The sequence below is a fragment of the Dermacentor andersoni genome, chromosome 3 (genome assembly GCF_023375885.2).
Source record: "Dermacentor andersoni chromosome 3, qqDerAnde1_hic_scaffold, whole genome shotgun sequence".
NCBI classification, from domain to species: Eukaryota; Metazoa; Arthropoda; class Arachnida; order Ixodida; family Ixodidae; genus Dermacentor; species Dermacentor andersoni.
In genome coordinates, this window is record NC_092816.1 from 232,015,362 (window position 1) to 232,042,196 (window position 26,835).

At 48.1% G+C, this 26,835-nt stretch overlaps 1 protein-coding gene across 4 annotated transcripts in view; it reads left to right on the plus strand.

Annotated features, from left to right (window-relative positions):
• Positions 1 to 26,835, plus strand: part of Ube4B (Ubiquitination factor E4B) — a 438,127-nt gene that overhangs the window by 363,818 nt on the left and 47,474 nt on the right. For 3 of the 4 annotated variants that reach the window (XM_055072686.2, XM_055072679.2, XM_050183471.3), the window contains 2 exons: positions 11,743 to 12,073; positions 19,751 to 20,261. In XM_055072686.2, coding sequence (XP_054928661.2) covers positions 11,743 to 12,073; positions 19,751 to 20,261 — 842 coding nt within the window. The remainder of the gene's footprint in view (positions 1 to 11,742; positions 12,074 to 19,750; positions 20,262 to 26,835) is intronic. The other variant, XM_055072695.2, reaches the window with a different exon arrangement.

Here is a 26,835-nt window from a genome sequence, read left to right on the forward strand (position 1 = left end):
GTCAGAGGAGGAATGCGTGGGCTTCAGTCTAGGTAGCGTTGATTCAGCATGCTCGAGTTGGACTTCATTGGTCACTGTGTCGACAATTTGGCATCCGTCATTTTCCGGTAAAAGTCCAGGTCATGTAAGATTTTCCTCAGCCATCTTCCATCCCCAAACTGTGAGAGTTTCTTGGCCTTGTGAATTTCTACAACCACTTCATCCCTCACTGCGCCTTTTTTTCTCTGGCCCCTAACGGACTTGCTCCAGTGCAACAAATCCAAAACAACTGAACTCGCCTGGTCCCCATAAGCACTAACTGCTTCTGATAGCATCTAGACCGTGTTGTCTCAGGCAACTGTACTCGTCCATCTGAGACTGAGAGCCCCTCTTTGCCTCGTGACCAATGTGTCCGATGCTGCAGTGGGAGCGGTGCTTCAACACTGCACGGATAATGTCTGGCAGCCCCTTGTCTTCTTTTGTCAGATGCTGTCACCTTTGGAGACCTGCTACAGCACATTCGGTAAAGAACTCCTTGGAATTTACTTAGCTGTACGTCACTTCAGACACTTTCTGGAGGGTCAAGAGTTCCATATTAAGACAGACCACAAGCCTTTGACCTTCTCCATCCAGTCGAATTCTACCAAATTTTCATCACAGGGAACACGCCATCTCGCCTTCATCGTGCAATTCGCGACGGACTAACGGCACGTGTAGGAAAAGACTATGCCGCAGTGGATGAGCTCTTGCGCTGTGCCTCTTCCATCACTACAGACAACAACCCGGTAAGCATCGAATTCTCCGCACTTGCTGCCAAGCAACAATACGACACCGAGGTAATTGCGCTTCGTGAAAGACCTGGCGCCTTATATCTACATAATGTCCACTTTCCATATTGTGCTATCCCTATTCTTTGTCATGTCTCCACATGGACCCCACGTCCAGTCATTCCACTCAATTTCTGGCGCATTATTTTCGAGGCCCTTCATAAACTGTCCCACGCTGGAATCCGGGCCATACAACATCTAACGATACGTTTCGTCTGGCCGGGCATTGTCGAGAACATTTGGGCCTTGGCACGTGGTTGTCTGGTATGCCAACAATACAAGGTTCACCGACACACAAGGGCACCTTCCGCCTCATTTAGGCCACGATCTGAACAATTCGACAAAGTACACATGGACATTTTGGGGCCATGGCCACCATCAAATGGGAACACCTACCTCCTAACCAGCATAGATCACTTTACCCGATGGCTAGAAGCTTTTCCTCTACCCGACATCCGTACTGAAACCATCACAAACGCCTTTGTCACGGGCTGGGTTTTGCAATACAGCATACCATGTACTGTTACAAACGATAGAGGATGCCAGTTTGAATCAGCATTATTCAGTGGCCTGCTGACACTCCTAGGCAGTTCTTGCATATGCACCACGGGTACGTTGAAACTAAACAAACAAGGCACCTACGCCATACACACGATCTCAGACTCCAAGAATATTCGTGCAACAACAATACATTCTATTATTTTCTCCCTAGATGCATTCGGGAATGGAATACGGTCGCCGACCGTTTATTCGGACCTCACGGGGACGGAGAAAATGTCCGAATAAACAGCCGTCCAAAAAAGCAGATTACGAAAAAAAAAAGCAATCCTTTATTTCCACGCACTTATTCGGGCTCGGCTTGAAGAGATCGTGAATGCGCCGTCGCACGCTGTTCCATTTACGCGGAATCAGACAAGCCTGAATCTCGGAGAGGGTCGTACAGTCACTATAGGCTGCTTGTACACGCTCCGCATGTGACGGCAGCGTAGCACATGGTGCGTCATCTTCCGAGTCATCGTCCGGCGGCGCAGCAGAAACCTGACAAATGATCTCGCCATCGTCGAGTTCTGCGCATGTCAGTACAGCAGTATCAGCACCTGTGAAACTCAAATGAGACGGTGTCCGGTATCGCAATGCAACCACTGCGCAGGTCTTGGCAGAACATTTTTGGCATCAGTAGGGAGCACATCAGAATGCGACAAATCCTAGGCCTCCCGGCACCTGCTTGCCGGCATTCCCTAGCACAGTCTGCGCGGGCACTGTCGGCGCCATTAGACACTTGACGCGATGTTTCCATATGCCGCGTTGGATCACTGCAACCTCGACAAAGCACACAAAGCAAACACCACCACGCCGTCATGCCGACACCAGTCGCACAAACGAAAAACGTGGCCTACTCGCAGCGTCATGCATGAAGAAGCAAATCTGCTGCTGGATTCTCTTGACAGGGCTTACTAAGCTGAGACCGGAACTGCTGTAGCCACTCTATCGGACCAGGCAGAAACGATGATGAGCCAGGATTTGCAGTAGTGCCACTTCGTGGGGCAGCAAGGAGGCTCTGTTCAAAACAAAACTGGTGTTCAGCAAGTCGAACCATGCACCGGTCAGAGTCGGTGCATGGTGCTCTTGATCGAGTTGGCTCAAGGAGTGTCCAAAAAATCAGACGACAGTTTTCAAGGTGTCCGAACTTCTGGCATTTATACATTATAGTCTATGGAGAGAATGGCGGTGCCGCGAAGCAGACCGAATAATCGAGCATGTCCGAATTTTTGAAGTCCGAAAAATCAGTCGGCGACTGTACTCTTGACCGACTTGTAGTCGAACAGCAAAGAATTGATGATTTCCTTGAGCTGTTACATAACTCACTTAGTATGTGCTCATCAGTCTGATGTGATAGCCTGATGTCATATTTGTAGTCTCCATATGATTATTTGCTTTTTCTATTGGCATGCTTTTCAATACTCGTATTCATACTTACTGTTGTGCATAAATTTTCTTCTCCTTATTTGTACTTGTTTCGCATATCTGCCCCTGACAATTACTATAATTACCGCTTCTTTCTGTACCCCACTCCTGTAATAACCCTGTCAAAGGGTTGACAGTATGTTGAAATAAATAAATAAATAAATAAATATCACCCTGTTGTCAATGGTCTTGTTGAACATTTTCACTGCTCCACCAAGACCTCGGTCATACTGCAGCCTGACGCCACTCACTGGTCCACACCACTACCACTGGTTATGCTGAGTCTACACTGAAGGATGCTGAGGCTACACTGAAGCAGGATCTGCGCTGTACGCCTGCCAAGATGGTTTTTGGAGCACCAAATGGTAGTTCTTCCACCCTACCATTTCAACGCCGTGCCCTGGACCCACCGACTACATCAGCAGGCTGTGAGCTTCATTCCTAACACTTCGTCCTCCTGAACCACGTTGCCAGTACCGTACCACATTGCATATTCCGACAGGGTTGGCGATGTCCCCTTATCTTTTCGTTAGCTGTGACTCCGTATCTTCCATACGCCCCTGCAACGCCCTCACAACAGTCCATGCCATGTCATTCATCATGCCAACAAAGATTTGACCGTGGACTTAAACCACCGACAAGACAATATCTCTATCGATCGCCTCAAACCCACTTTGGTTGAGAACCCACTTCCTCAGTCACCAGATAAACCAATTAGCTTAGAGCCAGTTCGTCCTTGCCAGTGATCAAACACACTTCAACTCCCAACAAACCAGCCCAAACACCTTGAAGTATCGTTCCGGCTACCTGCACAGCTGCATAACTATAGGGGGGGCTTTCTGTAGCAGTATCAACGTTGAGGAAGTTGAGGAGAACTGCGTCTGGCTAGTAACAGGCCATTGCCTAGGAAGCAAAGCGGGCACATGGCTCAGATCACAAGTTGCTAGCGCGAGGCAGCCTGGAGATTTATCCGCCGAAGAATGATCGTCAGCTAGGGCCTTCTGCTCAGTAAAATTATACTCCCGTTTATTGTGGTTCATCGTGTGGGGATGCGCGACTCTCACGCGTCCCCTGATATGTTGTTTTCCCGCACGGCTTGCGTGGCCTGGCGCCCGCGGCGGTCGGAGTGGTTGAGGCGCAGTGCGAGAGATGGCGCAAGCGTTGCGCTGCTAACGCCACCGACAGGCGGGGTTACTTGGGCGCCGAAAGACAAGGCGCTTCCTCTTTGGCTCGGGACAGCAAGCAGTGCGGACGTGCCGTGCCGCGTGGCCGCCTTCGAGCGCGCCACCGTTCGCGTGACCATACGCGTGAATGACCAGGCGTTGGGATCCAGCACGGGGCGAACATATTCGCCCGTTATCCGGTCGCGGTGAGTCGAACTTCTAGATTTGTCGCGCGCCCATCGGCATGTCTTGGGGATAGCAACTCGGCTAGCAGGCATTGATCTATGAAAGGTGCAATAAATGCCCTTGTGATTGTTTGCACTACTGTGTTGTCGTTCCTTTGTCCCAAGAGCATGTGTGTGAGTGCCCCACAGTCGTCACGCATGCCACAGTACTTATACCATCCAAAATCAATTCAGGAAACTTGCTTGCCCATTCTGTAGCTCCGCAGATGTGATGCACATTCAAGAGGCTTTCCAGCAGCAGTTTCTTCCCAGCAGGGCACAAGAACTGCTTCTTACAACGAACAGTGGCAGCTTGACCTGCCTTCCCTTAATATCATCGATCACTGTTGCCTTGCAACAGTGATCAACGAAATGTTTTAGTTTTGCATGTAGAAATGCCTACCTTATGTATGTGATCTGTGCGGCGTGAAATATATGAAGGGGGAAGAAGTAACTCGTATGAAATATTTTGTGAAAAAGGCACAGGCATACAATTTTGCGTCGTGATGCAAGTGAAGTTAGGCCCAGGGTAGTATTCATAGTGGTTACGCTTGATGTATGCCGAAAGTCGGAGAGAATAAACCGCGCTGATTTGTGTTGTACCATCTCCACTAGGTCGATCACACTCTTAACATCAGTGTCCCAGACTGATGAAGCATATTCTAGTTGTGAACGTATGAGTGTTGTGTAGAGTAGAAGTTTGATGCTAGTTGGGGCTGCGTAGAAGTTACGTCTCAGATATCCAAGCATGCGATTAGCTTTATTAGTGATGTGCTCAATGTGTGCATGCCAGCTAAGGTTAAACGTAATATGAATTCCGAGGTACTTATATCTTGTAACAGGATCAAGTAAGACACCATTAAGAGTATATACGGGCAATTCACTATTAACATTGGAGATGCGCATAAGTTTGCACTTTTCAGCATTTAAAGTCATATTCCAAGTTTTGCACCATGTTGAGATAGCGTAAAGGTCAGAATGAACCATGTGCTTGTCACGATCATTTTTTATTTCCCGAAAAAGGACGCAGTCATCAGAAAAAAAATATACAGAAAAGGGTTACTGGGTAAGTCGGTGATACAAAAAGAAAAAGCAGGGGCCCCAAGAGGGTGCCTTGGGGCACACTGGAAAGAACAGGGTGAATGGTGGAATTAACATTGTTGACGGCAACAAATTCCTGACGATGGGTAAGGAAAACTTCAAGCCATTTTAGAATGTTAGTGTCTTATCCTACCATGCACAGTTTTAGTAACAAAAAATGATGGGAAACCTTATCAAATACCTTTGCGAAATTTAGAAAGATGCAGTCGGCGATCGAGCAGCAGTCTAAAATTGTGTGAAGTTTGTGCGTGACTAAGAGTAGCTGTGTTTTGCATGAATAGGGCTTCCTAAAACCGTGCTGAGAAGGATGAAAAAACTAGTTTGATTCAAGGAAAGTGACAATATGTGAAAAGAGTATGTGCTCTACGATTTTGCATGGGATGCTGGCAATAGATATGGGCCAGTAGTTAAAAGGTGATTGTTTATTACCAGATTTATGCACAGGAACCACCTTACCTATCTTCCGATCGGCCGGTAGTTCACCGTTTTCTAATGATTGCTGAAATATTTAGGTAATTAAGGCAAGCGATGAATACCTTTTAGTACTTTTAAGGAACTTTGTAGTAATGCAATCAACACCAGCACTGGAAGATATCTTGAGATTGTCAATTACTTTAGCTATACCGTCAGGATGGGTGACTACAGGGTACATTGGAAGGAAGTTGTTATGAGCCAGTTGAGGGAAATTCGTAGTTTCACCACTTGAAAAGAAGGCTCGAAAAAACATCATTCAGTACATTTGCACAGGCAGTATCAAATATAGGTTCGTCACTTGAATTCGTTAGTATTATTCTATACGTTTCAGAGAGGTTAATGACGCTCAAAAATTTTCTTATGTTATTGAGCAACATACCCGGTAGAGTGCTATTCTGGTAATTTGCTTTAGCGTTCTTGACCGCAGAATTGTAAGTGTAAGCTATAGAACGATAACGGGACCAATGATGTTCAGTGCGTGATTCTTTAGCTGAAAGGAAAAAGCGCTTCTTACGGTTAGACAAGCACTTAAGATGCACGTTATACCATGGCGCATGCAGGTGATAAGATATAACTCAAGTGGGTATGAAACGGCTGGTGAAATCTAAGATTTGGTTCTTGATCGGTGAACGCCAGTTTCCGTTCACCGATCGCGAGTCGAATTCGTCGAAAAAGGGGACCAGAAAAGAGCCTAGTTCATTATTAACTTTGTTGAAATCAGCGCGATGATACATGCCTATTATTTTAGTGTGACTAGCAAATTTTTGTATGGGAATGTTCACAGAAAAATTTAGCAAAGAATGGTCGCTTAACTTGGGCATGTATGTTATTTCTGAACACAGTTCTGGGCATGCTGTTAGTACGAGGTCTAATGTACTTGTTGTAACTTCAGTAATTCTTGTAGGCTGAGTAACAATCTGGGTAAGATTAAACAGTGAGCATAAATTAGTGAATTCCTTGCATAGCGCCAAAGAGGAAGATGGTTGCACCGACGACCAATCGATGCCCGGAAAGTTAAAATCACCGAGTAGAAAGATAGATGACGAAGGGTAACACGTTACTATGACAATAATGGTATCATGAAGCTCTGCAACAAATGTAGGAGAGGCATTAGGCTGTCGATAGCATGTGCCTAGGATTATTCTGCGGTTGCCTAGTTGAAGAGATACCCATATAGTTTCGATGCTTGACGTTATATGAAGAGAATATGACTCCATTTTTTTACTGACTGCTATTAGTACGCCACCACCTTGCCAATCTTTCCTGTCACAACGATAGAAGTGGAACTGATTTGATCAATCGAATATCTCAAAATCACATATGTATTCATGCAGCCAAGTTTCAGTTAGGACGACAATGTCAGCGGAGCACGCACTTATGGCAGAGAAGAGTTCAGTGCGTATTTTGATGACACTTTGGATATTAGTAAATAAAACTGATGTTTGAGCTGTGCGGTCACTGCCCTTCGGTGACCGTTAGACAGATTTACAAGAGCAAGATGCAGCGGAGAGAGACGAAGGCGCACGCTGGGTTACCGGCTTGGTGCGATCTGTGGTAATCTCAAATGTTTTATCGTTTACAGGGTCATACATGTAGGATCTGTTGTTCACGACCAACTTACTGTATTTTAGCTGAAAAGATGGGGAGCCGGGCAGTGATTTGGCGACGCCAATAAGTTTTTTTGCGTGCTTGGCGTGTGGCAAACTAGTAATCTTCTGTCACTTGAATGTCTTCTTCCTTGATGTCTTTTACTTCAGAATTTTTTCTCTGGTTTTGAAGTTGTTGAACTTCACAATCACCCAACGGCATCCAGAATCAGAATACCGCCCTAATCAATGAGCCCTATCTATGTCATTCAGCGATAGTTTGGGGTCAACGTATTTTGACAGGATGTTTAGAAGTTATTTTTCCATTACATTCTATGTTTCATGGTCATTCTCATCGGCGATACCATGAAAAACTAAATTATTTCTACGACTCTGGTCTTCTAATTCATGAATTCGTGCCTGCAGCAGTTGATTTTGTTTGTGAATATCAAGAGCAGTGCATTCGAGATCCTGCTTTACTCCGTCAATTGCTTCAAGTGAGCATTCAACTGTCGTAAGCCTGGAATTCATATTGGCGAAGGTTGAATTAATACTCTGCTGTCCGCTCCGTAGTTCTTCCATGGTTTTCTTTATATGTTCGTTACTTGCTGAAAGCGCGACTGGCTGTGCCTGCAGTTCCTTCAAGATACGAAGTACTTCCATGTTTTGCTCCGATTGTGTTAATATGACATTAGCGGCAAGGTTACTCTCCTCGCTCGAGGTGTCTGTGCTCGAATCACCGCCGATTATTTTGGTACACATGTGAAAAGGACCTGGATTTACTTCCACATCTCCCGACAATAGCAAAAGAAGACAGCTGTTGAAGCCTCACTCAACACACTCAAAAACACCCGTGGGCACGGGAGCAGCAGTAAGCAACGATTGTCACTTTTCTTAGCATACTAAGGAATGTAGTTACGCACCTGGATGGCAGACTAAAGTGGTCTGTTAGTCATTGTTGCTGCAACACTGCTTATGTGCCCACTGAAGCGGTCCCATGGACACAAGCACTTAAATACTAGTTCAACTTGCTGTCGATGACCATGTTGCAGCCCTGGAGTGATCAGGACTGTTCACAAATCTTGAGGGCGCCGCCTGATGAACGAACGGAGACAATTGACAGGAGGCAAACTGTGTCACTTGGTGCAAAGAAGCACTGTCACTGGCAGGATAGAAGATATTGTAGATGCTGTGTGCCACATGTGGAAGCAGCACCTGGATGGCAAACAAAGGCGGTCCGTTAGTCATTGTCGCTGCAACACTGCTCACATGCCCACTGAAGTGGTCCCACGGACACCAGCACTTAAATAGAGTGTTTTAGTTGAGCGTCTTTACGGTACGCTCCGCTCCGAGCTGCCCCGCTAAGCCACAGCGGAGCGGCTGGCAATTTTCACGTTTTAGTTATATGTTTAGCGTAGCGGAGCGGACCTTTCGTAGTTGCAGCGCCCCCTGGCCAAATTCAGGGTAATGAAAGAAAATAAAAACACCTATTGATCACTCTTGTACAGTATATATGTATATATATAACTTATTTCTCCATGAAGTATCTAGACGTGCATTTGTAATGCGTTACTGGTCCATTTTATCCAATGAAAAATAAAGCGCCGTCTTGGGGAACGCCACGTGATAGCCAGCGCGCTTGCTTTCAGCATCCAATCCAATTTTTTCTGATGCCAATGCTAGCCAAACCTCTGCGCAACACGCTCCGCTCAGGCAGCTTCTTAGCGTACCGTGTTCCTCGCTCCGCTAGCCCGCTTACTGCTAAGCGGACGGCGCATGCGCATTCGCACTTCCACTCCGCTTAACTGCTTAGCGGAGTGTAAATACGCTCAACTAAAACACTCTAATACTTGTTGAACTTGCTGTCGATGACCATGCCGCAGTCTTGGAGTGATCAGGACTGTTCACAAATCTTGAGGGTGCCTCCTGATGAACGAACGGAGGCAATTGACAGGAGGCAAACTGCGTCACTTGGTGCAAAGAAGCACTGTCACTGGCAGGATGGCAGATATTGTAGATGCTGTGCGCCACATGTGGAAGCAGCACCTGGATGGCAAACAAAGGCGGTTTGTTATTTTGTTATAGCGCAAGCTAGACAAGGACAACAGAAGGCACATCTGACACACATAGCGCTGTGTGTGTCAGATGTGCCTTCTGTTGTCCTTGTCTAGCTTGCGCTATAACAAAATAAGATATGCCGTACCAACAAGCCCCTATTGCTATGCTCAGCGGTCTGTTAGTCATTGTCGCTGCAACGCTGCTTACGTGCCCACTGAAGTGTTCCCACAGACACCAGCGCTTAAATACTGGCGTTGAACTTGCTGTCGATGACCATGCCGCAGCCCTGGGGTGATAAGGACCACAAATCGCACACAGCCACCTCGACGTCGCCATGCGTACGCGTCGGGTGCCATGGGCATCGGTTCACGAGTTTGTCTGCTTTAGCCCCAATCTTCCTCTTATTTTTCCTTCAAGATTGTGCTGAGAGTGCTCCTCTGAATCTCGCATGCTGCGGCGACATCCGACTTCTCACTGCATTCGACTTGGTTCACGATTTCGAGCTTCACGGCGAAAGGCAAATTTTGACACTTTACACTAGCCATCACGACAGCACTGCAGGAAAAGGCCCACAAGGCGCAAACACAACCAGAAAAGCAATCAAGACCACTCGCACTTGCACCATCCTGCACAATGAGGGCACAAGAGCCTCTGTTTGGCTGTCTCAGCACGCGCTGCGGGCGGACCTGGATAATTTTTTGCAGGGGGGTGTCGACGGCTCGCCCGACGCGGCGTGGTAGAAAGAGCAGTTCTATGGAGTCACGCCGCTAGGTTTTCTTGCCACCACGAGGGAAAGCCAACTTCTAGGGGAACTTTTGTGCCGCTTGACATTCCATATATCGGGAGTCGCTGCTATTTTTGTTCCATGTAGGTATAACTTTTGCCATATATACTCATTGTAATTATACTGTGTTCAGGAATTGTTAATTATACAGTATAATTCGATGTAAACGGGTTTGATATAGTTGGGTTCGACTCTATGACTTTCCCGCAGTTGGCGGTACCATTCAAAGATCTCAGTTCCACAACAAGGCTTTGGTTTCACCATCGCCGCCTTCATCTGGTGGTTCATCTACCACCAACACAGTGTGTCTAGCCTGTGCTCTAGGCAGGCACACGATACACCTATAGAACTCTCATCCTTTTCTGTGTCATCTGCTGGCACTGTACCGTCTTTGAGGAGCACCCTGATTTCTTGCCACCTCTCGAGTAGCCAGAGACTTCCTTCGCTGCTTTCCTTCCGCATGAGAAACAACTAAAGTTTCGAAACCAGCGCCACGAATCACTGTGTTGCCCTCCATAGCAATGACAGGTGCCAACAGCGTCTTCATCTCGTGACATTTGCTGCATGTCTGCCGCCGATACGTGGCTGGTCAGCTCTTGCACACCCTTGGCAGTGGCCTCCATACTGATGAGGATTTTTATGGCACGCTCCAGAGTGAAGTCTTGCTCTTCCAGCAAATGCCTTCTCATCGCATCATCTTGAATACCTTGACTGTGCCAGTCTCAAGTTGTTATCCAGTTCTTGTTTGAATGTGCATGGGTCTGCCAGTTTCTGCAGTTTCACGACAAAATCCTTCACTGCTTTGCCCTCTCTAGTGCAGAATGATTACTGGAGTCTTTGGTGCATAGTATGTCATAATATGTCGCTTTTCCATAAGCTTGACGTCGCCAGGTGCCTTGAGTGCCAGCAGCCTCCACAGTGACGAGTTTGTTGACCATCGACAGGAGCTCAGGAACATGGTCATTTCTTGTCATCAGCAATGCCTTTGGTGAAGTGTTGTTCCAGGACTTCAACATATTCCTTCAACTCTTAGGTTTCACCAGAGGAGTCTTCTAACTTCGCCATGACAGCTATCGGCCCAGGCGATTGACAAATTATTAGGACAAAATAAATGTTAGCAAAATATAGTTACTCCAAGTACCCTCATCGCCAATTGTTATGAGTTATTAAGATTATTAGAAGGGCGGCCAGCCAGCTTGGCTGAGGTTGGTTGGGACGGGGCTTAGTAGGCATGTTCATTTCAGCTGTTGCTGAAGGGCTGCTTGGCTGGGCTTTAGTGCCGGCGTAAAAGAGACTACTCAGTGGTACAGCTCTTGCCATTCAGCAGCGGCCGCAATGGACAGTTCACTAGGTTGGCACTGCACCTTGCACTGCCTGATGTAGGCAGGTCAACTGCGTGCCTCCTGGGGGTTCTGCAGTAGCAGTGCCATCTAGGATCACAAAGCAGTCAATTGTGTTGGAAACTGTTGTGCGTACAGGTCATCTACAGGGCTTATTGGTGAAACAGCAGGCATGGCTTGTAGGTAGTAGGTCGCTGTTGCTTGTGCAACTTGTGAGCAGCAGCATGGCCCTGATGTGCAGTGTGCTGCTCAAGGCCCTGTGGGAACGGCCACAACATCGGGAGGCCATTCTGGCAGAGGCATCGCGGGCAGGCCGCCAGTTTGTGCGCTTCGTCAACATGCTGATGAATGACACAACCTTCTTGCTGGACGAGTCCCTGGAGAGCCTCAAGCGGCTCCATCAGGCAGCAGCCATGGACTGGGATGGACTGCCACCTGGTGAGCAGCAGGGGCGCCGCCGACAGTTGGCTCTGGACGAGCGCCAGTGCCGCTCATACCTTACCCTGGCCAGGGAGACAGTGGACACCCTCCACTACTTGACTGCGCACGTGCCCGACCCCTTCCTACGACCCGTGAGCACATTTTCTCTTAGCTGCGTGTCAACAAGTAGGCTGGTGCGAACATCAGTTTTTCTGGTTCAGTGCAATGCCCAAGAGAATGGTAATTAGTTTTGAATAAGTTCCACAAATATTTAGTTGTGGGATTTGCGTAGAACCTTAACATAAGAGGAGGTGCTACTCAAAACAAGCTTTTTTTAAAATTCTTTCTACTACAGATTTGAAAATACTGCCGTTCATAGAGTTATTTATGTAGATTTCAATACGTATTAAGGTTCTGTGAAGCTGCCATATTTTTTTAGTTATGCCCTACACAACTCCAAGATTAGTGATCTCTAGAGGCACCTCCTGTGTATAAAATTTTTCCGAAAAGCATCGTGGTGTAGCTTAGCTATCTTGTTGTAGACCACAAAGTGCTGATATCTATCCAAACAGCATATACGATTACTGGAACTATGCCAAAATAATTAGGGCACTTCAATTTTTTTCAGAATCTCATGAAATATAACCTTGTACTTTTGCCACTACTGCTGAGAGATATTGCAATTTCAAGTACGTAAAAACCCACGTATAATACGAGGTTTTTTTCCTGTCATTAGCGTCCCAAATTTTAGCCTCGTACTATATGTGGATCCGAACAAAAATTTCAGTCAGAAATTTGGACTAAAAGTTTTGGTTTCGTTATTGCTGCGTGGCTATGGCTTGACTTCGTTATTGCTGCGTGGCTACGACCTGGCTTCCTTATTTCTGCATGGCTATGGCTTGGTTTCGTTAGTGGTGCATAACTACAGCATCGTTTCTTTATTGTTGTGCGCGCACCTTAGCATCACACGTGCAAACCGCACTTCGCGAAGTGCATCTTTTTTATTCGGCATTAAAGGACCAAGATTTCTGCACCGCGAAAACAGTACTCTTACTTGGCTGCTTTCAAGAGAAAGGTTATTTTAGCCGCACAGGACATTGGCAACAGTGCAGCCGGGAGGCAGTTTGGTGTCAACGAGGGAAGCATTCGCGGATGGCGTTGACAGAAGTAAGCCCTTTTCGCGTGCAGCGGAACACAAAAAAGCTTTTGCTGCCCGAAGAGTGGGACATTCCCGAAAATCGAACTCGCCCTGACGGAGCTTGTACGTCAACAGCGAGCTGTGCATCTAGCTGTGAGCGTGGACCTTATGCAGGCAAAAGCTAAGGAGCTTGCAAGAGAAAAAGGGCTACCGAGCTCCGCCTTCAAAGCGAGCAGGCACTGGATTTATCACTACATGTGCCGTGCTGGATTTTCCTTACGCCGCCGAACTTCGATTTCACAAAAGCTGCCCGAATCGTTCGAAGAATCTCTTGTCTCTGTCGTTTTGTGCTAAACAAAGTATTCATGGATTCGCACCAACTAGCCCGCCAACGCATTGTGCTGAGCTTCTTGTGGCTTTCCAGTGCCACGTTAATTCGCTGCGCAAGTCCGAGAACTTTCAGCTAGGGCAAATCGGCAATGCTGACCAAACGCCTGTTTATCTGGACATGCCATTGCCCCTCACCGTGCACGAAAAGAGCTCTAAGAAAGTTTATGTCCTGTCCACTGGCAACGAGAAAATGCGAGTTACCGTCATGTTGTCATGCACAACAGACGGACGCAAGCTCCCGCCCTATGTCATCTTCAAGCGCAAGACAGTGCCTAAAGGTGAGGAGCTGCCAAAAGATGTGGTCGTGAGATGCCAAGAGAAAGGCTGGATGAACGAGAATCTTGTGCTCGACAGGATAAAGTCCGTCTGATGTAGGCGGCCCGGCGCACTGTTGTCGTTCCCGTCCATCCTCGTGCTGGACGCATTTCGTTGCCATTTGGCCGACTCAATGAAGAGGCTGTTGCGCGAATCCGGCACTGAACTCGTCGTTATCCCGGGCGGGTTATAAATAAAGGGAAAATGAGACATCCACCTAAACAAAGCTAGGTGCTACAAAGGAAACCCATACGGGTTCCTCGAAAGGAAAGCTTCGCAGTTCAAGAAAAATTCACTCTTTAATAGAATAGTCAAACTCTTGCCTTTGCTTCTGAGTTGTTGATAAATTCGACTTCGCCTGCCATCTGCTAACCGCCTGGTTAGCTCAGATGGCAGAGTGGCTGCCCCGGAAAGGTGGTGGTCCCGGGTTTGAGTCCCGGACCAGGACGAATTTTTCTTCAACTGCGAAGCTTTCCTTGTGAGGAACCCGTATGGGTTTCCTTTGTAGCACTTAGCTACGTTTAGGTGGATGTCTCATTTTCCTTTTATTAATTACTTTTCTCCACTTTGTGGGTTTCCGCAAAACTATTACGTCAATCCCAGGTGGGATGACGTCTCAGCTGCAGCCTTTAGATGTTTGCAGGAACAAGCCGTTCAAGGACGCGGTCAAAGCGGTGTTACGCAGATTAGATGCGCTCAGGTGAGCCTGCAGTGACGCCGACCGGGTGGCTGAAACGGGCTTCGCCAGCCACGTTATGCAAGTGGATTGTGGATGCATAGGCCAGCATACCAGAGGACATTGTGCGGCGGGCATTCAAGAACTGCGGCATCTCAAACGCGCTCGATGGCACAGAGGATGAGTACCTCTGGGAAGATATGTCCGACAAGGAACCATCCGAAGAGAGCCCAGCTGAGGAAGACAGCGATTGAAGTGCGGAGTGCTTCTCATCCTGAGAGCATGGACACGCGGACGACCACCCAACTATATCGAACCCGATCCTAGCGTCTCGCTCAACGGAACCAAGATCCCTACAGTCGGCTCTCTTCGCGTACTTGAACTTCACATGCACAAGGACGGATCAGGGGCGGCCGCTCTCCCGTGTCTCCAATGCACACTGTCACAAGTTGCGCACCTCGTCAAGAGGATCACAAACCAAAGAAGCGGACTCGAGGAGCACGACAGACTAAACATAATTCAAGCTCTCCTAACTAGCCGTATCACCTACAGAACTCCCTACTTGATGCTCAATTCACGTAGATTGCAGTGTTGGAGTAGTTTATCAGATACCTCTATCATGCGACAAAGTTTACATAGGCCAAACAGGAAGGTGCATGAATGTGCACTTGCATGAGCATGAATTGTCAATTAGAAATAAAACGAATGGGCACCTGCCTGTCTACTGCTTGGCGTGCCCGTGCAAGCCGATCATGAAGGAAGTAAAGATTTTGTGCCGCTGCCGAGATAGCCGAGCCAGAGAGCTACTCGAGGCGTACCATATTAGAAAGAAGGGACAAGACTATGTCAGTGGGGCCTCAGTTTATTTACACAACAGTGAGATGAGGTTTATTGACAAGCATAGGTAATTTAAAAATCAAGTTATGGGGTTTTACGTGCCAAAACCACTTTCTGATTATGAGGCACGCCGTAGTGGAGGACTCCGGAAATTTCGACCACCTGGGGTTCTTTAACATGCACCTAAATCTAAGTACACGGGTGTTTTCGCATTTCGCCCCCACCGAAATGCGGCCGCCGTGGCCGGGATTCGATCCCGCGACCTCGTGCTCAGCAGCCCAACACCATAGCCACTGAGCAACCACGGCGGGTACGAGCGTAGGTAGGTGGTGTTGCATATACAAGGTTTTTCTTTCCTTTTCTTTTCTTTTCTTTTCTTTTCTTTTTTCGTGCACGCGCAGTGGTGTATGTCGGGGGTGTACTTATATGTGGTCTTTGTGGAATAAACATTAGTTGCAAGTCTGTGCCCGTCCTTGTCCCATGCTGTCTCTGTGGTCCGTTTGTTACAATGTTCGCGAGCTAAATGAGCTACAGTATGATGCTTTTCTTGAAAATTTAATACACGAAGAAGCGTCTCCAAAAATCACTATATTTTGCATTTGTGTAGGAGATAACTAAAAAAATATAGCAGCTACACATAAACTAATGACATATTTGAAATCAACATAAAAAACTATGAATGGCCGTATTTTCATATCTCTGGTACAAATAATTTAAAAAGTTTCTTTTTTTTAGTAGCGCGTTCTCATAAGTGCCAGATTCGCCAAACATTTAGAAATACGATTCCTTGCTTGCAAAGAATTAAACAGTTTTATCCAGGGAGTCAGTTTAGTTTCAAGGTACTGTTATTGCGATATTGTCATGCAAGAATGCTTGTAAACAAATTCTATGCCAGTGGCACTGAATTGGTTTACAAGCATTTTGCTCAGTGTTGTGCTTCCATTTCCTTGAAATTTTGCGATGGTCAAGACCACGGGCACATTTTGCATTTGCCCGTCCTGATGAAAAAAAAAAGTTATGATACCGTATTTACTCTTGCAATGAGGGGACTTTTTATTCCAGAAATGTTTACGTCAATTTAGGGAGAGGATTCATTACATGAAAAGAAAGTTGACAGATATTTTTGTAAGGGTCAAAATTTCATATCACTATGCAGATTAAACATCAGTCACAACCTTACCTTTCCTTTATAGTAAGAAGACATATGCAATGTGACACCAAAATGCATTTTATTCAATATATGCCGCTGGTCATTTACTTGTTGGCCTCACTAACCGAATCGAACTATCAGTGTTGTTGCTAGGTCGTTATCGGCCCACAGTGCATCGTCTTCTGTGCCATCCAGGCAGTTTGAGATGCTTGTCTCCCATGTTGCACGGAATCGTGCTCCCTGCCTCTAGAATCCATTGGCTTTGGCCTCTTGCGTGCCGGGTTCCCCTCAGCTGTCCACTCTGTGTGGAGCCACCGCATGCTCTCTGTTGATCGAGAGTCTGCAGTACTGGCGTCCCATTGCCATAGTGAGGGCGTCACGCATCTCCTTCGTTTGGGAATGGGAGCCCCCCTCCTCAGGATGGCCACGGAAACTGTACACAACAAGCAGCAACGGCAGAAACAGAGCCCCCGATGTCTTGAATTAGTCGGATATCAGCTCCGCCAGCATCCAGCCTTTCTTTTTTTGGGTGCGAATTTGGATACCAGCGAGAAGGGTGCCCTTTGGAAGGACTGATTGCTAAAAGGACGAAATCGAGAAACGGGACATCACGCAAGAAGAGACACACAGAAAGATAGAGAGTGGTTTGTGGAACCTTGGGCATTACAACATATAACATTACAAGACAGCGCAAACGCACAGGCTCATTCAAATCGAAAGAAAGATATCCTTCTCCACATGCCCACAGAACTTTCTAATGCATGTGGTCAATCAAAAAAGAGATCTATACACTCCACAGTGATGTAGATATGTCACAGGTGCTACCTTTTTCCTTTTTTTTGTATGAAGATTGTGTGTGAAATATTTTGGGCACATGCTTCTTGTCTAGTACCAAGATGAAATTGCACCTCACAGTGGCATCTGCAGTGGTAAGACCCTGCAAGTGTTTTAGTGCAAAAACGCATAAAGCTGAGATACCTTTCAGTACCATTGTTAGCGATAAATGTTTGTTTGTACTTGTTTGTCGCTATGTATCTCCGTCAGCAGCTCCACCAAATTGTTATCCATGCCTTCGTGCTTAAAGGGCCTCTCGCGAAGTCACGTAGCAAATTTTGGTTACACACTGGGAGCTGTTACGTGCCCTCTAGGGAGCGTTCTGCAGCAAGAAATTTTCAAATTGGGTCATCAATAGCCGAGATAAAGATATTTCTGTGCTGTGAACCCATGATTTCAGGAGGTGAGCGCCACTGCCAAGAGAGAGACTCTCCACTTGCCGCCTGCAGGGGCGTCCACAGCAGCAGGCGTTTGGTGTGTTGCGTTACCACTTACCCGAGCACACGAGGGTTGGACCCTCCCGCGTTTAACCGTACATGGCTTAGCCGTGGCTGGGGAAAGGAGGATCCTGGGGGTTGAGCCAATACTGGGTGTTTGGACCTTTACGGCCCCTCGGCGGCGGCAACACACTCCTTTGGCTTCAGCTTCACGTAGACGGCACCTCCAGACTGACTCACCTGGTGGAAATCGGCAGTCGCCTTTTCCTGTCCCCATCTTCAGTCTTTTTCTTTCCTATCTTCTTTCTTTTACTCTCCTATTGTCTCTTCCCTTCTGTCACTTGCTATTTTTCCTAGGCGGCTTGAGTTAACCTTGTGTATATGCCCTCCCTTGGGTATGATAGGTTACAGTGGCAATGTACGGTTCGCACGTGCACCATTACACGTTAAGCGCTGCAGCATCCCCTAGTTGGGCTCCGTGGTGGGTGGCCACTATTGCTGCTGACAAGAATCCAAACTACTATGGGAACACCAGCATTTCCCCACATACTTCATCATCACCCTCAAAAGAAGGGGTGCCCCGATGAACTAAACACGTGTTTCAAGTGACCAAAAGAGACCTATCTGAAATTTCATGTTATACGCAGTGAGAACTATGAAAAACAAGCTAGATTCCTTTCCCCATTCATAGTTGCAAAATCTTTGACCGAAGCCTTAGGGTCAGGTTATAAAGGGATGAAAATGGCTAGTGGAGACTATCTTCTTGAGATCCTGTCACGATCCGCCCGGGTTCATGAACGAGGGAGAGCTCGAGGCACCCTCCGTTAGACAGACGCTCCGCAGCTTGGTGGTGACAAACGATGACTGACCACCGAGCAGCTGTGCTCGTCGGTGTTTATTGGTGCGGTGACCAATGTTGCCTACCGAGCCTGGCGGGCCAATGAAGATTGTGCCCGAGGGGGCCTCACATGCTTGTTACACCCCCTTACATCCACTTTGTTTGTTAAATAAAAGAAACAAACGTCCACGTTCAGAGCATAAGGCTCTGCCGCCGTCCCAGACAAGTCGACAGTGCCTGCTACCCAGGCGAGTAACAGTCCGGTGGCCTCCGCCGTCGAGTACTCCGCCTGGGCACCGGTGTTGACGGGCCGGGTGTGGCAAAGCCAGGTGCTGCCTGAGCCAGCCTCGCTCTGGCTGGAGGGTCCCAGTGTTCAGCCTTGTTGGTGGTGCCGGGCTCGACACCGGCCCAACGGGCGCCGCACCACCGACAATGCTTGCCGCCTCCGAGGTGGGCGGTGCTCCGCTGGAAGCGACTGGTGTTGCCGCTAGTCCTCCTGCGGGCTGGAACTCTGAAGTGGCAGTTGAGGGTGCTGGCCAGGTCCCGAGGCGAGGCTTAACATGGTCGGCGTGTCTGTGCCACGTGGCCTCGTCTGGAACGCGGACGAGCAGCGAAGAGGCGCTAGCAGGAGCCACCACCTATCTGTCGGACCAGGGTGGGCCAGGACGGAAGTTCCTGGCGAAAACTGGAGTTCCTGACTCCGGCAAAGGCCCGGGACGACACCCTCGATCAGCAGCCAGCTTCTGCTTCAGCTGCTTCAGGAGCACTGTGGATCGGAGGTCCGGATGCAAGACGTCTAAGGGTATCTTGACCATCCGACCCAGCAGGAGCTCACAGACGCGAGTCCATGCAGACACGACTCCTGGAGCTTCCCGACCTCTCGCCGGCGTCCTTGGCGGCAGCTTCCATTGCCAGCGCTGCCTTCAAGGCGACGTCCAGCGAGTGGTGTTACATTGGAATGCACATTACATTTGCACAAATCTTGCATTGCATTTGCATCATTAGCATTAGATCTGTATAAGGTTTGTATTTCGTGTCCGTTTGGACAAACATTTGCATCATTGATGTATATGCACCCAGTTGTTTACCTCTCTGTGCAAGTTCTTGTTCTGTTGCCAGCTGAGGCTCACATGGAAAACTTCGCCACTAATGCCTTCAAGCTACCTGCTGCATCTCCGAGCACCCAGATGCGTAACAGATGTGATCCTTTGCAGGAGTTGGTGGACCGGCTGGCAGCCATGCTTAACTCAAACCTTGGCCAACTGTGTGGGCCACGCTGCAAGGACCTCAAGGTGGCGCAGCCTGAGAAATACGGCTGGGAACCTAGGCGGCTGCTGGATCAGTTGACCGACGTTTACCTGCACTTGGACTTCCCACCCTTCCTGGCAGCTGTAGCGCGTGATGAACGTTCATATCGGCCGCAGCTGTTTGCAGACGCGGCAGCACGGATGCGGCGAGCCTGCGTCAAGCCACAGCCGCGTCTCGAGCAGTTTGAGCAGCTGGTGGCACGCATTGCAGCTGCCGCTGAGCAGGCACGGCGCCAGGCCGACTATGCCGACGCCCCAGACGAGTTCCGTGACCCGCTCATGGACACGCTCATGGAGGAGCCTGTGGTGCTGCCCAGTGGCCATGTTGTGGACAAGGCCACCATCGTGCGCCATCTGCTCAACTCCAGCACAGACCCGTTCAACCGGCAGCCCCTCACAGAGGACATGCTGCGGCCAGGTGAGAACTTACTCGGCCTCGGGCATAGCTTCTCAGTGAATGGCACAATAAACTAATCAACTGGCTGTACCATATTTACTCAATTCTAACCCGCCCTCGGTTATAATGCCCACCCATTCTCCAGAGTCAAAAAGAAAGTTCACTGTCCTCTATTTTAATGCATGCTTTGATGCTCAAATACAACCTTTTCTTACTTAAAACAGCCAAAATTTATTCGCAATGTGCTACTGTTGCGATGAATTGCCCAGTGTCTTGCCGGCGAGATTGTCATCACAACACAAGTCCGGGACTTGTGGAGCAATCATCGTGGTCATCGAAGTCATTGCGGTCGGATTACTTCTTATCGCTTTCAGCGGTCCATGATATCAGAAGTTCCACGCTTTGTGAAGGCCTTGTTGACCATGGTAATGCATGCATTGTTCAGCCACCGAGCGAAGTCTTGCAGTGAGGCATGCTTTATTCAACTGCTAGGCGTGAATTCATGGCAGCCATTTACAAGCCACTCGGTGTTGAGTGCTCAAATCCACCCTTTCACTGGCTTGTGCAGACATATCTAGGGACTGCGATTCCAGCGGGTATCACGACAATGTCAATGTTGCATGCAGCAAGCTTGTCCTTGATGGCGATTGACACGTGTCGAGCATTGCATGCCGGCCAAAGCTGCCTATTCCACGACAGTTAGTCGATCCAGTCTGCAATCAAGTCCCTTTTCATTGTCATGTACAGTCACAATCTTCAGGAACAGGATTTCTTTTCAGTGCACCTTGCACTTAAAATTAAGATACAATAGCACTTTGTGTCTTTAACAGTGCATTAACAGTGCAGCAAAGCATTGTGGTGACTTGTTTTTTCATGGTCAGCGGATGACAACCCGCGCACTTGCTTTAGCCTTTGTTTCCACAGTTGTAGTGGCTGGCATTCTAGGAACAGTGGCGTCTGGTTGGCATTTCCGATTCGCTTGAGCTGGTTCTCATGGTGCAAAACTCAAAACATACTGATGAAAAATGTCCAGCTTTTCCACATACTCTTGGGCAATTTCTGGCACATGCCTGTGCGTGAAAACAAAAAAAAAATGGATGGTTTTCGAAAAACGCCATGTTTTTCGACTCGTCGTCATCATTATCATCAGCCTGGTTACGCCCACTGCAGGACAAAGGCCTCTCCCATACTTCTCCAACTACCCCGGTCATGTACTAATTGTGCCCATGTTGTCCCTAGACACTTCTTAATCTCATCCGTCCACCTAACTTTGCCGCCCTCTGCTACGCTTCCCTTCCCTTGGAATCCATTCCGTAACTCTTAATGACCATCAGTTATCTTCCCTCCTCATTACGTGTCCTGCCCATGCCCATTTCTTTTTCTTGATTTCAACTAAGATATCATTAACTCGCGTTTGTTCCCTCACCCAATCTGCTCTTTTCTTATCCCTTAACGTTACACCTATCATTCTTCTTTCCATAGCTCATTGCGTCGTCCTCAATTTAAGTAGAACCCTTTTCGTAAGCCTCCAGGTTTCTGCCCCGTACGTGAGTACTGGTAAGACACAGCTGTTATAAACTTTTCTCTTGAGGGATAATGGTAACCTGCTGTTCATGATCTGAGAATGCCTGCCAAACGCACCCCAGCCCATTCTTATTCTTCTGATTATTTCAGTCTCATGATCCGGATCCGCAGTCACTATCTGTCCTAAGTAAATGTATTCCCTTACCACTTCCAGTGCCTCACTACTTATCGTAAACTGCTGTTCTCTTCCGAGACTGTTAAACATTACTTTAGTTTTCTGCAGATTAATTTTTAGACCCACTCTTCTGCTTTGCCTCTCCGGGTCAGTGAGCATGCATTGCAATTGGTCCCCTGAGTTACTAAGCGAGGCAATATCATCAGCGAATCGCAAGTTACTGAGGTATTCTCCATTAACTCTTATCCCCAATTCTTCCCAATCCAGGTCTCTGAATACCTCCTGTAAGCACGCTGTGAATAGCATTGGGGAGATCGTATCTCCCTGCCTGACACCTTTCTTTATTGGGATTTTGTTGCTTTCTTTATGGAGGACTACGGTGGCTGTGGAGCCGCTATAGATATCTTTCAGTATTTTTACATACGGCTCGTCTACACCCTGATTCCGCAATGCCTCCATGACTGCTGAGGTTTCGACTGAATCAAACGCTTTCTCGTAATCAATGAAAGCTATATATAAAGGTTGGTTATACTCCGCACATTTTTCTATCACCTGATTGATAGTGTGAATATAGTCTATTGTTGAGTAGCCTTTACGGAATCCTGCCTGGTCCTTTGGTTGACGGAAGTCTAAGGTATTCCTGATTCTATTTGCAATTACCTTAGTGAATACTTTGTAGGCAACGGACAGTAAGCTGATCGGTCTATAATTTTTCAAGTCTTTGGCGTCCCCTTTCTTATGGATTAGGATTATGTTAGCATTTTTCCAAGATTCCGGTACGCTCGAAGTCATGAGGCATTGCGTATACAGGGTGGCTAGTTTTTCTAGAACAATCTGCCCACCATCCTTCAACAAATCTGCTGTTACCTGATCCTCCCCAGCTGCCTTCCCCCTTTGCATAGCTCCCAAGGCTTTCTTTACTTCTTCCGGCGTTACCTGTGGGATTTCGAACTCCTCTAGACTATTCTCTCTTCCATTATCGTCGTGGGTGCCACTGGTACTGTATAAATCTCTATAAAACTCCTCAGCCACTTGAACTATCTCATCCATATTAGTAATGATATTGCCGGCTTTGTCTCTTAATGCATACATCTGATTCTTGCCAATTCCTAGTTTCTTCTTCACTGCTTTTAGGCTTCCTCCGTTCCTGAGAGCATGTTCAATTCTATCCATATTATACTTCCTTATGTCAGCTGTCTTACGCTTGTTGATTAACTTGGAAAGTTCTGCCGGTTCAATTCTAGCTGTAGGATTAGAGGCTTTCATACATTGACGTTTCTTGATCAGATCTTTCGTCTCCTGTGATAGCTTACTGGTATCCGGTCTAGCGGAGTTACCACCGACTTCTATTGCACACTCCTTAATGATGCCCCCAAGATTGTCATTCATTGCTTCAACACTAAGGTCCTCTTCCTGAGTTAAAGCCAAATACCTGTTCTGTAGCTTGATCTGGAATTCCTCTATTTTCCCTCTTACCGCTAACTCATTGATCGGCTTCTTATGTACCAGTTTCTTTCGTTCCCTCCTCAAGTCTAAGCTAATTCGAGTTCTTACCATCCTATGGTCACTGCAGCGCACCTTGCCCAGCACGTCCACATCTTGTATGATGCCAGGGTTAGCGCAGAGTATGAAGTCTATTTCATTTCTAGTCTCGCCGTTCGGGCTCCTCCATGTCCACTTTTGGCTATCCCGCTTGCGTAAGAAGGTATTCATTATCCGCATATTATTCTGTTCCGCAAACTCTACTAATAGCTCTCCCCTGCTATTCCTAGTGCCTATGCCATATTCCCCCACTGCCTTTTCTCCAGCCTGCTTCTTGCCTACCTTGGCATTGAAGTCGCCCATCAGTATAGTGTATTTTGTCTTGACTTTACCCATAGCCGATTCCACGTCTTCATAGAAGCTTTAGACTTCCTGGTCATCATGACTGGATGTAGGGGTGTACACCTGTACAACCTTCATTTTGTACCTCTTATTAAGTTTCACAACAAGACCTGCCACCCTTTCGGTAATGCTATAGAATTTCTGTATGTTACCAGCTATATTCTTATTAATCAGCAATCCGACTCCTAGTTCTCGTCTCTCCGCTAAGCCCCAGTAGCACAGGACGTGCCCGCTTTTTAGCACTGTATATGCTTCTTTTGGCCTCCTAACTTCACTGAGCCCTATTATATCCCATTTACTGCCCTCTAATTCCTCCAATAGCACTGCTAGACTCGCCTCACTAGATAACGTTCTAGCGTTAAACGTTGCCAGGTTCATATTCCACTGGCGGCCTGTCCGGCCTCCGGACCTCCTATATGAACACAACGACCCGTATCTCCCTTTAAAGTGAAATATCTGGTTTTTTTTTTTTTTTTTTTAAAGTTTGTTATTTATTACCTGCCGCTTCTGAAGTCTTCACATGAGGCCTCTTTGTATCGCTAACTGCACCGCCTGAATTTTGAGCAATTGCCCCCTCTTGCCCTTGCATGTATTCTGTAAGCAGCCGTTCTACTTTGGGGAACCAGCCTATCTTTGGTCCACAAGCACAAACAGGACGGGACATCCCGCTCGTACTTCCATGCTACGAGTGGGACCTACAGCGTCAACCTGTAATCCAAGCAGAGCTCTAGTGGTTGGTCCAGTCACAGGTGGATCTCCATCCATCCAATTAGATGGGGCACCACGGTGTCTGTATAAACCGTGCGGCCTAGTCTGGAGGAACACTTGCGTCTTGGCAGCTAATGCTGGAGGGTGTGGTGACCCTCTGTAATCCAGCATCTTGGAGGTCGTGCACATCGGTCAATGGCAGAGAGTAGCACAATGCTAGAGGTGGTGCCTAAGGCCGGGGAGGATTGCGCCTCCTTGTAATCCAAGCATGGAAGCCGACACAACCATCCGAAAGGTAGGTAAGTTAGGGATGAGAGGTGAGGTACGTCTAGATCCCAGGTGTCACGACAACCTCACTATCTAAAGCTGGGGGACCTTGCAAGCCCCTGTGATCCAGCTCATTAGAGGCTGCATGAGTGAAATCAAGCTAGGTTGCATATGTGTGCCTCACCGAGGTGCAGGAGATCCACACAAGTCACAGGTGACTTCGCTGCGACAGGTGGTGCTCTCATGTAATCCAAGCCAGTGATCAAGATCAAGGAAGCACTGCCTGTGTCGAACCTTGCCCTCCCTCCACGTGGGCACCTTGGGCGACACCTTAAAGTGGCTAAGAGGGTGAGGAACCAAGCCTTCGGGTTTGGGAGTAGTACGGTAAGGTGACAATCGGGAGTTTTTTGTTGTCAGGACTCAGGCTTCCTGTCACTGATACTGGAGGTCCCTTTGGGAAAGGGCCGGCGGCCAACCCATCCGCTATATAAATGTGGGGAGAGATGGCTTCCCAGCCAGAGGTCTGGTGTACAAGGGAATCACGAAGCTCCAAAATGCTATGGCACCCGGGAGAGGTGCCTTTCGCGGGGGGCATTCAGGGAGTTAACGCCCCTGCCAACTCGAGTATGTGGGTTGCCCACAATGCAACCAACGAGGGGACAGTAGTAGAGTAGGCCGTCACGCTCAATGGTAGGTGTAGTATAGACGACCGACTTCTTCCGAGAAGCCGCCGAGACGACCGACTTCTTCCGAGAAGCCGCCGAGACGACCGACTTCTTCCGAGAAGCCGCCGAGACGACCGACTTCTTCCGAGAGGCCGCCGAGACGACCGACTTCTTCCGAGAGGCCGCCGAGACGACCGACTTCTTCCGAGAAGCCGCCGAGACGACCGACTTCTTCCGAGAGGCCGCCAAGACGACCGACTTCTTCCGAGAGGCCGCCGAGACGACAGACTTCTTCCGAGAAGCCGCCGAGAGGGCCGACTTTTTCCGAGAAGCCGCCGAGAGGGCCGACATTTTCCGCGAGGCTCCTCCGGGACCCGCAATGAAGCACAGGATGCAAAGGACCCTAATTTCGAGCGTAGTTCATGCGACCGGTGTGGCAGCACGAAGCATATTGCAACGTACAGGAATTGTCCAGCAAGGAACCGGCGGTGCAACGCCTGCAACACGTTGGGGCATTTTGCATCAGTATGCCGAAAAACCCGTACTGTTCAACACGTCTCTTCCGCAGAGACGCGGTCCTCGTCAACTTCCGCAGGACAGCCGTCCGCGTCTGTCTTGACGGTGAGCACTTTGGAAGCTAAAAAAGATTTGGAAGTTCCAGTCGTAGTGAACGGCGTCTCCATGCGACTGTCGGTGGATACGGGAGCGTCTGTCTCATTGATGACGGCCGAAGATTTTGGAAAGCACTTTGGTCGACAGCACAGACTGTCACAAACAACAGTGGACTTGAAAAATTTCTCCAAGCAACGCATCGACATTCAAGGCCTGTTTCAAGCCACTGTCCAGTTTTTCCAAAGGTCATGCTCCGTCACATTCCATGTAACGACTACAGGAACATCACTGCTGGGTTTAGACGCCATCCAACGCTTGGGCATACAGATCGACGGTACGTCGCTGACATGTCGTCTACCATCGCTTCCTTCAGTACAGAGCCCCACAGGTGTGTCTCCGGGTTTTGATCACCTTTCCAGTGACGAGTTGGGTCTCGTCAACAACTTTGTGCATCGAATTCATCGGAAGCAAGATGCGAAACCAGTATCTTCAAAGTTGCACCGACTACCCCTGGCTCTCCGTGACCAGGTCACAAATGAATTGCGACGTCTCGAGGACTGCGACATCATCGAGTGCGTCGAGGCTACTGAGTGGGTGTCTCCACTCGTGGTGGTGCGCAAGAAGGATGGAACCATGCGGCTCTGTGTAGATCTACGGGAACAGGACAGTCTTGTGTCTCAAGTTCAAGAAAGGGTCTTGCAGAAACAGTGGCAGACTAAACAGTACGTAGACAAACGTAGAGGTGCTCAGGCAACTCGTA